We start from the raw sequence: 18,757 nt of genomic DNA, 5'->3' as shown, positions 1-18,757 counted from the left end.
AAAATCTGGAGGAAATGGACAATTTTCTAGACAGATACCAGGCACCCAAGTTAAATCAGGAACAGATAAACCATTTAAACAATCCCATAATTCCAAAGAAATAGAAGCAGTCATTACAGGTCTCCTAACCAAAAAGAACCCAGGTCCAGATGGGTTCAGTGCAGAATTCTATCAGAGCTTCATAGAAGACCTCATACCAATACTATCCAAATTATTCCACAACATTGAAACAGACGGAGCGCTACCCAATTTGTTCTATGTAGACATAATTACTCTTATAGCTAAACCAAACAAAACCCAACAAACAAAGAGAACGTCAGACCAATTTCCATTACGAATATTGATGCAAAAATATTCAATAAAATTCTTGGAAACCGAATCCAAGAACACATCACAACAATAATCCATCATGATCAAGTAGGCTTCCTGCCAGGGATGCAGGGATGGTTTAATACACGGAAAACCACCAACGGAATCTACTATATAAACAAACTTAAAGTAAAAACATATGATCATTTCATTATATACTGAGAAAGCGTTTGACAAAATTCAACACCCCTTCATGATAAAAGTCCTGGAAAGAACAGGAATTCAAGCCCATACCTAAACATAGTAAAAGCCAAATACAGCAAACCAGTAGCTAACATTAAACTAAATGGAGAGAAACTTGAAGCAATCCCATGAAAATCAGGCACTAGACAAGGTTGCCCACTCTCTCCCTACTTATTCAAAATAGTTCTTGAAGTTCTAGCCAGAGCAATCAGACAAGAAAAGGAGATCAAGGGGATGCAGATTGGAAAAGAAGAAGTCAAAATACCACTATTTGCAGATGATATGATAGTATATTTAAGTGACCCCAAAAGTTCAACCAGAGAACTACTAACCCTGTTAAACACCTTCAGCAAAGTGGCTGGGTATAAAATTAACTCAAATAAATAAGTAGCCTTCCTTTACACAAAAGAGAAACAAGCCGAGAAAGAAATTAGGGAAATGACACCCTTCATAATAGTCCCAAATAATATAAAATACCTCGGTGTGACTTTAACCAAGCAAGTGAAAGATCTGTATGATAAGAACTTCAAGCCTCTAAGAAAGAAATTGAAGAAAACCTCAGAAGATGGAACGATCTCCCACGCTCATGGATTGGCAGGATTTATATAGTGAAAATGGCCATTTTACCAAAAGCAATCTACAGATTCAATGCAATTCCCCATCAAAATACCAATCCAATTCTTCAGAGAGTTAGACAGAACAATTTGCAAATTCATCTGGAATAACAAAAAACCTAGGATAGCTAAAACTATCCTCAACAATAAAAGGACTTCAGGGGGAATCACTATCCCTGAACTCAAGCACTATTACAGAGCAATAGTGATAAAAACTCATGTTATTGGTACAGAGACAGACAGATAGACCAATGGAACAGAATTGAACACCCAGAAATGAACCCACACACCTATGGTCATTTGATTTTTGACAAAGGAGCCAAAACCATCCAATGAAAAAGAGAGAACATTTTCAGCAAATGGTACTGGTTCAACTGGAGGTCAACATGTAGAAGAATGCAGATCGATCCATGCTTATCACCCAGTACAAAGCTTTAGTCCAAGCGGATCAAGGACCTCCACATCAAAACAGATACACTCAAACTAATAGAAGAAAAAGTGGGGAAGCATCTTGAACACATGGGCACTGGAGAAAATTTCCTGAACAAAACACCAATGGCTTATGCTCTAAGATCAAGAATCGACAAAGGGGATCTCATAAAACTGCAAAGCTTCTGTAAGGCAAAGGACACGGTGGTTAGGACAAAACGGCAACCAACAGATTGGGAAAAGATCTTTACCAATCCTACAACAGATAGAGGCCTTATGTCCAAAATATACAAAGAACTCAAGAAGTTAGACCGCAGGGAAACAAATAACCCTATTAAAAAATGGGGTTCACATGTAGAAGAATGCAGATCGATCCATGCTTATCACCCTGTACAAAGCTTAAGTCCAAGTGGATCAAGGACCTCCACATCAAACCAGACACACTCAAACTAATAGAAGAAAAACTAGGGAAGCATCTGGAACACATGGGCACTGGAAAAAATTTCCTGAACAAAACACCAATGGCTTATGCTCTAAGATCAAGAATCGACAAATGGGATCTCATAAAACTGCAAAGCTTCTGTAAGGCAAAGGACACTGTGGTTAGGACAAAACGGCAACCAACAGATTGGGAAAAGATCTTTACCAATCCTACAACAGATAGAGGCCTTATATCCAAAATATACAAAGAACTCAAGAAGTTAGACCGCAGGGAAACAGATAACCCCATTAAAAAATGGGGTTCAGAGCTAAACAAAGAATTCACAGCTGAGGAATGCCGAATGGCTGAGAAACACCTAAAAAAATGTTCAACATCTTTAGTCATAAGGGAAATGCAAATCAAAACAACCCTGAGATTTCACCTCACACCAGTGCGATTGGCTAAGATCAAAAACTCAGGTGACAGCAGATGCTGGCGAGGATGTGGAGAAAGAGGAACACTCCTCCATTGTTGGTGGGGTTGCAGACTGGTAAAACCATTCTGGAAATCAGTCTGGAGGTTCCTCAGAAAATTGGACATTGAACTGCCTGAGGATCCAGCTATACCTCTCTTGGGCATATACCCAAAAGATGCCTCAACATATAAAAGAGACACGTGCTCCACTGTGTTCATCGCAGCCTTATTTATAATAGCCAGAAACTGGAAAGAACCCAGATGCCCTTCAACAGAGGAATGGATACAGAAAATGTGGTACATCTACACAATGGAATATTACTCAGCTATCAAAAACAACGAGTTTATGAAATTCGTAGGCAAATGGTTGGAACTGGAAAATATCATCCTGAGTGAGCTAACCCAATCACAGAAAGACGTACATGGTATGCACTCATTGATAAGTGGCTATTAGCCCAAATGCTTGAATTACCCTAGATCCCTAGAACAAACGAAACTCAAGACGGATGATCAAAATGTGAATGCTTCACTCCTTCTTTAAATGAGGAAAAAGAATACCCTTGGTAGGGAAGGGAGAGGCAAAGATTAAAACAGAGACTGAAGGAACACCCATTCAGAGCCTGCCCCACATGTGGCCCATACATATACAGCCACCCAATTAGACAAGATGGATGAAGCAAAGAAGTGCAGACCGACAGGAGCCGGATGTAGATCGCTCCTGAGAGACACAGCCAGAATACAGCAAATACAGAGGCGAATGCCAGCAGCAAACCACTGAACTGAGAATAGGTCCCCTATTGAAGGAATCAGAGAAAGAACTGGAAGAGCTTGAAGGGGCTCGAGACCCCAAAAGTACAACAATGCCAAGCAACCAGAGCTTCCAGAGACTAAGCCACTACCTAAAGACTATACATGGACTGACCCTGGACTCTGACCTCATAGGTAGCAATGAATATCCTAGTAAGAGCACCAGTGGAAGGGGAAGCCCTGGGTCCTGCTAAGACTGAACCCCCAGTGAACTAGTCTATGGGGGGAGGGCGGCAATGGGGGGAGGGTTGGGAGGGGAACACCCATAAGGAAGGGGAGGGGGGAGGGGGATGTTTGCCCGGAAACCGGGAAAGGGAATAACACTCGAAATGTATATAAGAAATACTCAAGTTAATAAAAAAAAAAAAGAAAAAAGAAAAAAATGAAGTGGAAAAAAAAAGAAATGAAGAAAGAAAAAAAAATGGGGTTCAGAGCTAAACAAAGAATTCACAGCTGAGGAATGCCGAATGGCTGAGAAACACCTAAAGAAATGTTCAACATCTTTAGTCATAAGGGAAATGCAAATCAAAACAACCCTGAGATTTCACCTCACACCAGTGAGAATGGCTAAGATCAAAAACTCAGGTGACAGCAGATGCTGGCGAGGATGTGGAGAAAGAGGAACACTCCTCCATTGTTGGTGGGATCGCAGACTGGTAAAACCATTCTGGAAATCAGTCTGGAGGTTCCTCAGAAAATTGGACATTGAACTGCCTGAGGATCCAGCTATACCTCTCTTGGGCATATACCCAAAAGATGCCTCAACATATAAAAGAGACACGTGCTCCACTATGTTCATCGCAGCCTTATTTATAATAGCCAGAAGCTGGAAAGAACCCTGATGCCCTTCAACAGAGGAATGGATACAGAAAATGTGGTACATCTACACAATGGAATATTACTCAGCTATCAAAAACAACGAGTTTATGAAATTCGTAGGCAAATGGTTGGAACTGGAAAATTGTCGCGCCCACCTCGACCGGCAAGGAAGACGCAACACCGTTGGATCCTTCTCAATCAGCCTTTATTGCAGGAACACCTAGTTGATGATACGGGGACCCCGGGGAACAAAGGCACTTGCCTTAAGTACAAAACAGACAGCATGGCTAAGGACTTGTCCTCGGGGGATTGGTGGAGTAAAGACATCTTATTAACATGCTTATCAATTATGACCTAGTAAAGATGTCAGAAGAAAGCTAAAGGTGGTAGTAATACAAGCGACCACTAGATGTCAGTGCTATAGATAAATGTTCCCAACATCTCCCTCTTTTTTGTTTTATTAAAAGATGAGTCCATTAGGTGGAGGTAGTGGTCTGAGAGAGATCATACATGTCTCACAGAGTGCCCCGCTCGGCCATGACGAGCCACTCCTGCAGTTAGGACTGTACCCCAATGGCTAGAGATGACTGAAATGTACAACACACCGTTCTGGGCTATTGGTGTGCTAATAATAGGGGAGAGACAGAGCAGAGGGGCATGGGACCAGCCCGAATGTACAAACAGGGCAGGGCCACCTCTGTTTATGACTGGTCTAGATCTGGGTGTCACGTCAATACACGTCATTGCTCCTGTCTTAGGTCGTTCCTCTCAAAACTCGGCCTTACCCGTCACTGGAAATTAACCCTATCGCCACCGGGCTCCTGGCTTAGGTTGGTCCGAGCCTGAGGAAAGTTGCCCGTCTCTGGATACAATGACCTCACATGACAGTGACAAAATATGATCTAGGGCGAACTCTCAATCTTTTATAGAGGCCAGCCACACACTGGGAGAAGCACCGCTCTCAATGGCCGCCATAGCCTGGTAAACAATCGCTTTGTGTCTAGCATGTTCTCGTTTTAAACGGCAAAAAAGCCATAGGCATACTCCACATCCCAAGAGGACAATGGCCCCCCAGGCAAACATGCCAGCCCATTCTTTGAAAAATGAGAAAGCATTGGTGATCCACGAGGTGAAATCCCCAATCGAGATGGGTTCCATTCTGGTGTTGTTAAGGACAGCAATCTGCATCAGCAATTGTCTTGATAATTGTTCCGCTTCCATGGACCAGTTTCCTTTCAAATAGTTAGAGATTTCTTTGCTCTGTTGAGAATACTGAGAAAAGTTAGCTTTCAATGGAGTAACACATAAGCCTCTAAAGAAGGAAACGCAGGACAGCTGCGTCATATGATATAATGCCTCAATTTGTTCTTGAAGCAGATCTATTCGTTGGTTAGCTAATAGAAAGCCAGATGCCAAGTGGGTATTGAATTCTTCTTGTATCTCCAATGCTATTGTGGTTCTTTCTACAATCTTATTGATAGTCTCAGCTGTCTGTATTTGATTAGTCATAGCAATCGCGGCTGTTGTAGCTGCAGCGGCTGATAGTACAATGGCTGAAATTATAGCTGCCGTAATACCAAAATCCCTTTTAGTTCTTAATAAATGAAGTATGGGAAAATCATCTGGATTTGCTACTACAGGGATAGGCACAAAGGAGGGAATCTTTACAATCACTGCGGTATCATTGGTGCCATCCCAGCATTCAGCTAAATAACAAACTACGTCAGAGCTATTGTAATTTAAAGCATAATCACTTGCATTAGCGCTTATCAGAAAAAAGAAAGGTGGTCTAACACATACTGGAGCGCCAACAGCAGCATCATTAGCTATTAGGCTATTAATCTTAACACCTACTAAACTTGTATTGTTATTGGTTCTAATGGCTGAAATGTTATATAATGTAAATTCTTCACCTAATAATCGAGCAAAAGGAGTTAGAGATGTGTATGCTCCCTGCTCATTAGATAATACCCATTGATACCAGGGCCAAAAATTACGTTTGCCAGTCTTATTTCTCTTTCTATCATATTGGGCATTGCTAAGAGGAGGGGAAAATTCAAATCCCGGTAGGAACTGTTTAGGTCTATGGAACGGACTCTGACATGGGGTAAATTTAGGTGGAAAGGCTTTATATGGGGGGCAAGTAGGTAGGACTCTACGACAGGTAGAGTTAACCAGTTTGCGAATGCCTTGCCCCGGGAGTGATGGAAAGTTACCATTATGCATCATAATCAAAGTTGTAATGTACGAATTAGCAGAGTTATCAATTGACGTATCTCCATTGCCTGAAGAGGCCCCTTGTGTAATTTTACTCAGAGCAGCCTGGATGGCTCCAGTGCCCATAGCACGGTTGCTCACAGGATCTAACCAGTTTGTCAAAGTGGTCCTTCGCAGCCATATACAAGGCTGGGAGGAATTTCTAAGAGTGAAACATAAAGTATGTAACAGTGAAAGATTAGTGGCAGTATATCGTTGAGGCAATTCTCCACTAGGCACTATACAAGGAACATCACGCAAACAGGATGTGGAGAAAAAGGTTGGCAAAACAGTAGAATTGCTATGAACTGGCATAAGTACTGGCCAGGATCTGGCGATAGCCCACAGCGTGAGTGAATCAACCTGGATCATCATTTCCAGTAGTAGTAGTAGTATTCGTAGTCTCATCTTCACGAATAGCAGGAGGCAGTTTGCGAGTCAAACGTTCAGGCACCCAGATTGGATTGTCTTGATTCTGTGGAAAAACACAAACAGCTCCCCTAGATCTCGAAATTACGGGATCTGGGCCACACCATTCACCAGTTAAGACATCCTTCCACTTTACATCTGCATAAGTCATGGGTTTCGTGGCTGCATGGCGATCTGCAGCAGAGCGGCCATGCGCATCCAAAATTAAAAAATTTAGAGTAAAGAGAGCTAAAGACAACTGTTCTTTTGGTGTCCTGCCATAGGCAATTCCCCTTTTTTGTTTTTGTAAGAGCTCTTTTAAAGTACGATGTGCTCTTTCTACAATTCCTTGACCTTGGGGATTGTATGGCAATCCTGTAGTATGTTTGACCTGCATTGTTTGGCAAAATGTCTGAAAAGACTTTGCGGTGTAGGCAGGTCCGTTGTCTGTCTTGAGGCTGTCAGGCTTTCCCCAGGCTGTCCACGCCTCTAAGCAATGACTAATGGCGTTACGAGCCTTCTCACCAGTCATTAGAGTGGCATGTATAATGCCAGAGCAGGTATCAACAGAAACATGTGCATATTTTAAATTTCCAAACTGAGATATATGTGTAACATCCATCTGCCAGAGCTTTAATGGAATCAGGCCACGAGGGTTAATTCCCACCTGAGGAGGGTGGTGAAATTGAACACAATTCTGGCAACGTAATACTACATCACGAGCTACAGCTCTAGAGATTTTAAATTTTTGTTGAAGAGTGAAAGCAGGAACATGAAACTTTTGATGAAATTCTCTAGCGAGATCAACTGGAGCTGTATGAAAAATGAATTCTCTGTGAGTACTAGCATCCACCAAAGCATTATTACTGGCCATGGGACCAGGCAAATTAGTATGAGCTCGAATATGTTGTATGAAAAACTTATTTTTTTTGGCCCAAATTAATTTTTGTAATTCTAAAAGAATTTGACATACTGTACTAGTCGACCTAATTGGCCCTGCAATTTCAAGAGAGCGCACAGCGTTAACTACATAAGCAGAATCAGAAATTAAATTAAAAGGATCATGAAATCTTTTGAAAACCTCCAATACAATTTTGCATTCTGTAATTTGGGGGGTGCCTGGATTGAATTGAATTAAGACTGGTTCTTGAGAATTAACCATATAGGCACCTACACCTGTTTTGGAGCCATCTGTATAAATATCTAATGCTCCAGACAAAGGCTCTGAGGCAGTGACCTTAGGAAAAATTACTGGATGCTCAGTAAAAAATTGTAACAAAGGATCCTTAGGATAATGATTATCAAATTCTCCGTCAAAACTACAGCGTAATATAGCCCAATCATCTATCAAGGCACACAATGTTTCTACCTGAGTTGCAGTATATGGTACAATAATCCTCTTTGGTAAGATGCCAAAATGTTGAATGTAAGATTTAACACCTAACATAGCAAGCTGCGCAACAGCAGAAGGATAGTATTCAAGGGTCTTATTAGGAGAAATATGAGGATAAATCCACAGAAGTGGTCCCTGTTGCCATAGCACCCCTGTAGGCTGACGAAAAGTTCTCAGTATATACAAAAAAAGATCCTCATTTTCCTTGTATCTTCTCAGCATTGTCTTTTCTAGTCCTATCTCCACTTTCCTTAGAGACATTCGTGCTTCCTCAGTTAAAGCACGGGGTGAAGTAAGCTGAGAATCCCCTTTAAGGATCTCATAGAGTGGTTGTAAATCTGCATTAGGCATGTTTATATAGGGTCGAATCCAATTAATACTTCCCAGCAACTTTTGAAAATCATTTAATGTTTTTAAATGATCTTTTTGTAATTCAATTTTCTGAGGGGAAACATTATGAGGAGTAATCTTTGCTCCTAAATATTTTCCCTTTTTGCCCATTTGAACCTTCTCTGGTGCTATAAACAATTGATTACTTTCAAGCGTCTTTATCACTTCAGCATAGGCCGTTTCTAGGGTACTACAGTCTTTAGCAGAAAGCAATATATCATCCATAAAATGTATTATTCTCAATTTTGGGAATTGATCACGTATAGGCTGTAAGGCTTTTCCCACATACAGCTGACACATAGTAGGGCTATTAGCCATACCTTGAGGTAAGACTACCCACTGATAGCGCTTATCGGGTTCTTCATTGTTCATAGAGGGTAAGGTAAATGTAAATCGCACGCTATCTTGTGGGGCAAGAGGGATGGAAAAAAAGCAATCCTTTATGTCAATAATAATAATAGGCCAATTATCAGGAATACTGGAAAGCAATGGTAAACCCCTCTGTATGGGGCCCATTATTTGTATCTGAGAATTGATAGCTCTTAAATCATGTAACAATCGCCACTTTTCTGATTTTTTCTTAATGACAAATATAGGTGTATTCCAGGGCGACGTGGATGGCTGTATATGTCCCAATTTTAGCTGTTCAGACACTAATTCAGTAGCAGCAGTTAATTTCTCAGAGGATAAAGGCCATTGAGGAATCCACACATGTTCCTCTGAAATCCATGTAATGGGTATGCTTCCCTCAATGGCCCCTAGGAAAAACCCAGACCTGTTCTGTCTTTTTTAGATTCCAGTAGCACTGGGTCAACTCGTCCTTGTAAATTTTTTCCCAAACCTTTTTTGGGCATGTAGCCCATTTTAATCATCATGTCCTTGGCCTGTGGAGAGTACTCATTAGTCAGCCTCAAGTCCAGATTTATTAAGACATCTCTGCCCCACAGTGTCACAGGAATGTCTATGATATAGGGAGTAAACCTTCCTGACCTTCCTTCTGAATCCTCCCATGTCAATTCCTTGGAGCTAATTAGAGGAGCCATTTCGTACCCAAGGCCGCGTAGGGCCTGAGAAGATTTTTGTGTAGGCCACCTGGATGGCCAGTCATGCACAGAGATAATGCTACTATCTGCTCCAGTGTCTAATAAGCCAAGAAAAGAGCGTCCTTCCACAGTCAAGGTTAACATTGGACGATTGCCAAGCTCTAATGAGATGAAAGCAAATCGGGAGCCTGTAGATCCCAAGCCCCTATCTCCTCTAATTCTATTATCAGCAGGAAAATGTTTATGCAGGCTGGGCAGAAGCAGCAGCTGGGCAATTCTGTCTCCAGGGGAAATAGCAGAAATTCCCTGGGGAGAGGCTACCAGGATTTTTACTGTGCCCAAATAATCAGGATCAATTATTCCAGGTACAATGTGTAAGCCTTTCAGGGCAGAAGAGGAGCGCCCCAACAACAGCCCAACTGTATCTTTAGGGAGAGGTCCCTTAAAATCTGTGTCTATAGGCTGTACTCCCATTTGGGGGGTCAATACGAGTCTGGTGGTGGAGTGGAGGTCCAGTCCTGTGGAGCCCTTAGTGGCTCTCCTAGGTCCTTCGGGTGGTGAAGAGAAGGCCAGGACCTCCGTCTGCTCTGTCCCTGCCTGTCGTTCTGTAGAGCCCCATATATTTGAGGGCCCTGGGGACGTGGGCCCCGTCGTCCGTTTTTTGGCCATGCACTATCATCTCCTGTCACCAGAGGTCGGCCATTCAAGTCCTTTACAGATCGACATTCACTTGCCCAATGGTTCCCTTTTTTACAGCGGGGGCACAAGTTAGGTCTTTGATGTTTTTTAATACTCTGTTCCTTATTATTTTCAGGGCATTGCCTTCTGTAATGCCCTTTGTGGCCACATTTGTAGCAGGTATCTGTAGAACCCTTTCCTTTTAATTGCATCATTGCCGCTGCTAGTCCAACATTAGTTAATGGCCCGCCTATCTCCCTGCAGACCTTCATCCAGACTTCCAAACCTTTATGTTTGTACGGCATTATAGCAGACCTACACTCCTTAGTATACTGTTCATACACTAGTTGTTTAATAAGAGGCATAGCTGTATCAGGGTCTCCGAAAATCTTAGTAGCGGACTCCACCATGCGGGCTACAAAGTCTGAAAATGGCTCAGTGGGTCCTTGTAGAACCTTGGTAAGGTTCCCAGAGACTGCGCCTCTATTAGGCAATGCTTTCCAGGCTTTAATTGCTATGTCATTAATTTGAGTATAGACCTGATCTGGATAACCAGTCTGGTCCAAAGCAAATCTGCCTATTCCCAATAGCATGTCAGCGTCCCAATGTCTCTGAGGGTCGGCTCCTGAAGCCAAGTTGATTGCAGCCTGAGCGTTAGCGTTTTCATAAAGAAAAGATTTCCAGTCCAGATATTGACCCGGAGAGAGACAAGCTCTGGCTAAAGTCCCCCAGTCTCCAGGGGTGAGACAGTATCTGCCAAGAGTCTCAATTTGAGCCATAACAAAGGCTGCGCTGACTCCATAGGTTTTGACTGACTCTGCTAATTGTTTTATTGTCTTAAAGTCAACAGGTTCATGATGTCGCTGCCCGTTTGTATCCAGAAAAACTGGAAAACTCAGTCCTAACTCTTTCCACACTTCTGGGCAAAAAGAAGTACCTCTTGCAGACTTCACCATTGTTTTCCTTTGAAAGTTATACGATGGTGCAGGAGGTGTTGTTGGCATAATTGCCTTCTTATCTAAGTCCTTGGCTTGTTTCTGTACAGCATAAGTGTTTGGCCATTCAGAATGATAAATCTCTTTCTCATAATGAGCTACCTCCTCCTCAAGGTCAGCTAGGTCACTATCACTAAACTCTGAATCACTAGACATCTCCAAGGTCAATGCCTTTAATGAGGGATAAATTTTCTTTATTCCTTGATCTTGATTACTTTTCCCGCCTTTGTCTGTCCTCTCCTTGATCTTTTCTGTCTTTTCTCTTACCTCTTTTCCTCCTTTTCCTTTCTTTCCCTCCTTCAAAACTCTCCTTCTGACATACTCTCCTGTTGTTCTGTAAGGATTCTCTGACCTGTCCTAACAGCTTCTTCACATCTTTTATCTTCCAAGCAGGCACGGATTATACGCCAAAGCGGCTTTGTCCCTGGTTTAAGCTTGCCCACAGTAGTCTCCTTATCCAGATCTTTTCCCAGCCTCTCCCATGCTCTCAAAGTGAGCGACCCTGACACTATAAACCACGGGGCACAACGGTTACACTCATCAAGAAAACTCAGCAGGATTTTCTTTTCAATTTTAAGCTTACGCTGACCAAGAAGCTCCTGAAGAGCTGACAGGAGCGGGGTGGAGTGTGAGCTTCCCATGCTTTTACGACCTTATTTACGATCGATTTACAAGCAAGGCTAGCTGGCGAGCTGGCGTGTTTATTTACACACGATCTTGTGGCTCATCAGTGGACTCTTCCCAACAAATGCATTCGTGCCCTGGACGGTGGCAATTCAGACAGAAGCAACGCCACAACACAAAAAGAGTATAAGGCAAAAGTGCTAGTCCAACCCACAAAGGATCAAATGGAAAAGACAACATTACCATGCTCCACAAACCCCTTTTTGCCTCTAAATCAAGGCTATCATTGTCTCTGCTTTTCCAGAGAACTTTATTGTCCTACCAGGGAAGTTTTACAATCCCTTATCCCAGAGCTTTACAGTCCCAATTCTAGGAACTATACCGTTCCACTTCTAGGAACTCTATTGTCCCAATTCCGTCAACTAATTGCCCCTACTGGGAACTTACCGGCGCCGACCGTCCTGAGGCTGAAAAAGTTCTGGATCCAGACGAGAAAAGATTTTCTCGGGTCCCCGTACGGGCCACCAGTTGTCGCGCCCACCTCGACCGGCAAGGAAGACGCAACACCGTTGGATCCTTCTCAATCAGCCTTTATTGCAGGAACACCTAGTTGATGATACGGGGACCCCGGGGAACAAAGGCACTTGCCTTAAGTACAAAACAGACAGCATGGCTAAGGACTTGTCCCCGGGGGATTGGTGGAGTAAAGACATCTTATTAACATGCTTATCAATTATGACCTAGTAAAGATGTCAGAAGAAAGCTAAAGGTGGTAGTAATACAAGCGACCACTAGATGTCAGTGCTATAGATAAATGCTCCCAACAGAAAATATCATCCTGAGTGAGCTAACACAATCACAGAAAGACATACATGGTATGCACTCATTGATAAGTGGCTTTTAGCCCAAATGCTTGAATTACCCTAGATCCCTAGAACAAACGAAACTCAAGACGGATGATCAAAATGTGAATGCTTCACTCCTTCTTTAAATGAGGAAAAAGAATACCCTTGGCAGGGAAGGGAGAGGCAAAGATTAAAACAGAGACTGAAGGAACACCCATTCGGAGCCTGCCCCACATGTGGCCCATACATATACAGCCACCCAATTAGACAAGATGGATGAAGCAAAGAAGTGCAGACCGACAGGAGCCGGATGTAGATCGCTCCTGAGAGACACAGCCAGAATACAGCAAATACAGAGGCGAATGCCAGCAGCAAACCACTGAACTGAGAATAGGTCCCTCGTTGAAGGAATCAGAGAAAGAACTTGAAGAGCTTGAAGGGGCTCGAGACCCCAAAAGTACAACAATGTCAAGCAACTAGAGCTTCCAGGGACTAAGCCACTACCTAAATACTATACATGGACTGACCCTGGACTCTGACCCCATAGGTAGCAATGAATATCCTAGTAAGAGCACCAGTGGAAGGGGAAGCCCTGGGTCCTGCTAAGACTGAACCCCCAGTGAACTAGACTATGGGGGGAGGGCGGCAATGGGGGGAGGGTTGGGAGGGGAACACCCATAAGGAAGGGGAGGGGGGAGGGGGATGTTTGCCCGGAAACCGGGAAAGGGAATAACACTTGAAATGTATATAAGAAATACTCAAGTTAATAAAAAAAAATAGTCCCAAAAAATATAAAATACCTCGGTATGACTTTAACCAAGCAAGTGAAAGATCTGTATGATAAGAACTTCAAGCCTCTAAGAAAGAAATTGAAGAAAACCTCAGAAGATGGAACGATCTCCCACACTCATGGATTGGCAGGATTAATATAGTGAAAATGGCCATTTTACCAAAAGCAATCTACAGATTCAATGCAATTCCCCATCAAAATACCAATCCAATTCTTCAGAGAGTTAGACAGAACAATTTGCAAATTCATCTGGAATAGCAAAAAACCTAGGATAGCTAAAACTATCCTCAACAATAAAAGGACTTCAGGGGGAATCACTATCCCTGAACTCAAGCACTATTACAGAGCAATAGTGATAAAAACTCATGTTATTGGTACAGAGACAGACAGATAGACCAATGGAACAGAATTGAACACCCAGAAATGAACCCACACACCTATGGTCATTTGATTTTTGACAAAGGAGCCAAAACCATCCAATGAAAAAAAGAGAACATTTTCAGCAAATGGTACTGGTTCAACTGGAGGTCAACATGTAGAAGAATGCAGATTGATCCATGCTTATCACCCAGTACAAAGCTTTAGTCCAAGCAGATCAAGGACCTCCACATCAAAACAGATACACTCAAACTACTAGAAGAAAATGTGGGGAAGAATCTCAAACCCATGGGCACTGGAGAAAATTTCCTAAACAAAACACCAATGGCTTATGCTCTAAGATCAAGAATCGACAAAGGGGATCTCATAAAACTGCAAAGCTTCTGTCAGGCAAAGGACACAGTTGTTAGGACAAAACGACAATCAAGAGATTGGGAAAAGATCTCTACCAATACTACAACTGATAGAGGGCTCACATCCAAAATATACAAAGAACTGAAGAAGTTTGACCATGGGGAAACAAATAACCCTATTAAAAATGGGGTTCAGAGCTAAACAAAAAATTCACAGCTGAGAAATGCTGAATGACAGAGAAACTCCTACACAAATGTTCAACATCTTTAGTCATAAGGGAAATGCAAATCAAAACAACCCTGAGATTTTACCTCACACCTGTTAGAATGGCTAAGATCAAAAACTCAGGTGACAGTAGATGCTGGTGAGGATGTGGAGAACAAGGAACACTCCTCCATTGTTGGTGGGATTGCAGACTGGTACAACCATTCTGGAAATCAGTCTGGAGGTTCCTCAGAAAATTGGACATTGAACTACCTGAGGACTCAGTTATACCTCTCTTGGGCGTATACCCAAATATGCCCAACATATATCAAAAACACATGCTCCACTATGTTCATAGCAGCCTTATTTATAATAGCCAGAAGCTGGAAAGAACCTAGATGCCCTTCAACAGAGGAATGGATACAGAAAATGTGGTACATCTACACAATGGAATACTACTCAGCTATCAAAAACAATGACTTTATGAAATTCATAGGCAAATGGATGGAACTAGAAAATATCATCCTGAGTGAGGTAACCCAATCACAGAAAAACACACATGGTATGCACTCATTTCTAAGTGGCTATTAGCCCAAATGCTTGAATTACCCTAGATGCACAGAACACATGAAACTCAAGAAGGATGACCAAAATGTGAATGCTTCACTCCTTCTTTAAAAGGGGAACAAGAATACCCTTGGGAGGGAATAGGGAGGCAATGTTTAGAACAGAGGCAGAAGGAACACCCATTCAGAGCCTGCCCCACATGTGGCCCATACATATACAGCCACCCAATTAGACAAGATGAATGAAGCAAAGAAGTGCAGGCCGACAGGATCCGGATGTAGATCTCTCCTGAGAGACACAGCCAGAATACAGCAAATACATAGGCGAATGCTATCATTAAACCACTGAACTGAGAATTGGACCCACGTTGAAGGAGTCTTTGAAAGGACTGAAAAAGCTTGAAGGGGCTCGAGACCCCATATGAACAACAATGCCAACCAACCAGAGCTTCCAGGGAATAAGCCACTATCCAAAGACTATATACATGGACTGACCCTGGACTCCATCTGCATACGTAGCAATGAATAGCCTAGTAAGAGCACCAGTGGAAGGGGAAGCCCTTGGTCCTGCCAAGACTGAACCCCCAGTGAACGTGTTTGTTGGGGGGAGGGCGGTAATGTGGGCAGGGTGTGGAGGGGAACACCCATAGAGAAGGGGAGTTGGAGCGGTTAGGGTGATGTTGGCCTGGAAACTGGGAAAGGGAATAACAATCTAAATGTAAATAAGAAATACCCAAGTTAATAAAGATGAAAAAAACATTTATTTTCATATCACGTTTATATTCAAACTCTCATCCAACTTGAGATGCGTTCTTCCTATTTTGAAATCTCCTTCCCAGTTTAAGCGCCTATACCTATAACTTATATGTATACACATGTATAAAGCTATTAGTCTTTTTGTTTCATTATGTTGGATAAGGAAGTGGCTTCATAGTCTGGATCTGATCAAAAATGTTAAAAAATGAAACAAATTTAAGAAGGAACAATAAGTTACCAAGATTCTTACATTTAACAGCAATGGTTTCTGACAGGTAACAGGTTTTAAGGTTTTTAGAAGGACTTGTATGATTCTAAGTCACAAGTTTCAAGTGTATTTTTACCAGATTTTTTGTGCATTGTATTCTTGCTCTAAGGGCAACAGCTAGAGGAGTCATTGGAATGTTTGGCAATATTGGATTTTTCCTGGCACCCCTGTGTATGATGCTAGCGTCATATTCTCCCAACTTGCCCTGGATCTTCTATGGAGGCTTCGCCATCCTCAGTGGGTTTATTGTGCTTCTCCTTCCTGAAACCAAGAATAACCCTCTGCCTGATTGCACCCATGATGTAGAAAATGAGTGAGTAAAACCTCTCAGTGTCATAAAGGGGAGTCGTTCGCTAATGGATTGTGGTGAGGGAGACAAAGCATCAATAAAGAACTGGATAAAATGAAATTATTTTATGGTGGTCACTACCTTTGATTTGGAAGCATATATCCTATATATGCTGATATTTGGGGTTATTTTAATTGCAGTCAGTATTATGGAATGGGAACAATTTGTTAATCCATGTACTGTAGATTCAGATCTTCTTAGAGCCTGTCTACATCATAAAGTTTACTTATGCTCAAGCTGTTCCAAGACCAATTTATTGGTTTTGTTGGTATCCTGACAACTTTGAAGTATATATCTATATAATCAATACATCTATCTATCCATCCATCCGTCTATCAATATATCTTATGATATACCACAAGCATACAAGCATGCATAAATATAAATTCCTTTTATCTCTCAGACCAAGTTACCCCTCAACTCGGCCAACACTGATAAACTGTATGAAACTAAAAGTCTATATGTTTGAGTATGCAATGTTCATGGAATAATTTAGAATAAATAAATATTATACGAGAATAAAAGACCTACCATAGATGACTGTGCATCTAAGTGATGCATGCTTCTATTCTCTGTGACATTCCAATCACTTTGGTTTCTCTAGAAATGAAAATGTTCAGGTAGAGAATAATGTGTAGGTCAATTAATGGATCTTAACAAGGAAATTAATGGAGTAGATTTTAACAGTTTTTGCTGTACTTCAAATGCTTTCTTCCAAAACTCATTTGGTAACACCCTGATGACCAACATAGAAAGTATTAAATCTCACTCACAACTTACCGGAGAATTTATTTTACAGTATTTACCAAAATCCTCCAGAAGTAGTAATTGTTAGAAAGGTGATGGGTGAAATTAGATTATTCTGTTAAGAACCCAGAGACCACCACATTTTCTCTAGATTTTACTGATTTTGTTTTCGTGCTTATGTTTTTTGTTGTATGTGTTCTAGTTGGAAAGAGTCAAGACAAGAAATGAAGGAGGATCCCATCATTAAAGTCACACGGTTTTAAAGAACACCTGGAATCATCTGACCAAAGGACAAGAGAAAAAATGATATTCATGACATGGTGGTAATTTTTCCAGGATGATTACTCAGAATTATTCATTGACAGTATCAAATTTTTTTTATGATGCAAATCAGTAAGATTTTATTCAGTGACAACTATGATGTTTTTACTTGATCATTAAAAAGACTCCCCACCATGTTAAAGCGGACAGTACAGGACAGAAGCCTCGAATAACTGTCCTCTGAGAGGCTCCACCCAGCAGCCAATGGAAAGAGATACAGAGACTCTCACCCAAACACAGATGGAGCTTGGGAAGTTTCACAGAGGAATTGGGGGAAGGATTGAGGGATCTGAAGAGGAAAGGGACTTTACAGGACAACCAACAGAGTCAACTAACCTGGACCCTTTGGGGCTCCCAGAGATTGAATCACCAACCAAAGAGCAAACACAGGCTTGACCTAGGCTCCTGCACATGTGTAGCAGATGAGCATCTTGATCTTTATGCAGGTCCTGCAACAGAAGACGGTGCTGTCTCTAACTCTGTTGCCTGCCTGCCTGCCTGCCTGCCTGCCTGCCTGCCTGCCTGCCTGCCTGCCTGCCTGCCTGCCTGCCTGCCTGCCTGCCCGCCTGCCTATGGATCCTGTTCTCCTAACTGGGCTGCCTTGTCTGGCCTCAGTGGGAGAGGATGCACTAGTCCTGCAGTGACTTGATGTACAGGAGGCAGGGTGGGGGTGGGGGTGGGCAATACCCAGAGAGGAACTCCCCCTTCTCAAAGGAGGGAGGGATGGGGAGAGGATCTGCATGAGGAAGTACTGGGAGGAGAGAGACGGGGGCTGATGTTGGGATGAAAAGTGAATAAATGAATAAACTTAAGAAATAAAAAAAAAAGACTCCCCACCCTCTTTTCTACATCTCCCAAGAGATTGTCTGAACTTTTTTTAATAAAAGACTTCTATCCTTTAATTTAAATTTCTATTTCATTTTCAAGGGTCCACTATATTTTTCACTTATGTATGTGTTGCTGAATATATTATTCTTGCCTGCAACTTTTTAATTATTATAATTACTCATCAGTGCCCTTTATGCATTATTGTCTTTTTAAGTGGCCACTTTAATTATCAACAGACACATCATAATTTCCAAGCAATAAAATCTGGTGATGTAGGCCTGTTCACGACAACTCCTGAAAGGACAGGTCTGAGTCATTTAGCAAGGCACTCATGCTGTCCAGATAAATTTCATAGGAGAGATAAATTTTGTAATGCAATGTAAGAAGATGTATGTGTGTGTACGTGTATGTGTGTGCACACGCGCGTGTGTGTATGTGTGTGTGTGTG

At 42.0% G+C, this 18,757-nt stretch overlaps 2 protein-coding genes across 2 annotated transcripts in view; one reads left to right on the top strand and one right to left on the bottom strand.

The window, feature by feature from the left end:
- Window positions 1-18,383, top strand: part of UST4r (integral membrane transport protein UST4r) — a 70,506-nt gene extending 52,123 nt beyond the window's left edge. The window contains exons 9-10 of the mRNA NM_134379.2: window positions 16,174-16,377; window positions 17,363-18,383. Of these exons, the coding sequence (NP_599206.2) occupies window positions 16,174-16,377; window positions 17,363-17,423 (265 nt within the window). The 3' untranslated portion in view covers window positions 17,424-18,383. The remainder of the gene's footprint in view (window positions 1-16,173; window positions 16,378-17,362) is intronic.
- On the bottom strand, window positions 4,305-12,584 carry LOC134483964 (uncharacterized). The gene is made up of 2 exons (XM_063280006.1): window positions 12,351-12,584; window positions 4,305-6,847 (listed from the first exon to the last, which is right to left on the bottom strand). Exon 2 carries the CDS (start codon window positions 6,778-6,780, stop codon window positions 5,032-5,034), a length of 1,749 nt encoding a protein of 582 aa, XP_063136076.1. The 5' UTR covers window positions 6,781-6,847; window positions 12,351-12,584; the 3' UTR covers window positions 4,305-5,031.
- Window positions 18,384-18,757: the final 374 nt, after the last annotated feature.

Source organism: Rattus norvegicus, chromosome 1 (assembly GCF_036323735.1).
Source record: "Rattus norvegicus strain BN/NHsdMcwi chromosome 1, GRCr8, whole genome shotgun sequence".
Classification (NCBI taxonomy): Eukaryota; Metazoa; Chordata; class Mammalia; order Rodentia; family Muridae; genus Rattus; species Rattus norvegicus.
This window is presented reverse-complemented; position numbering and strand designations above follow the sequence as displayed.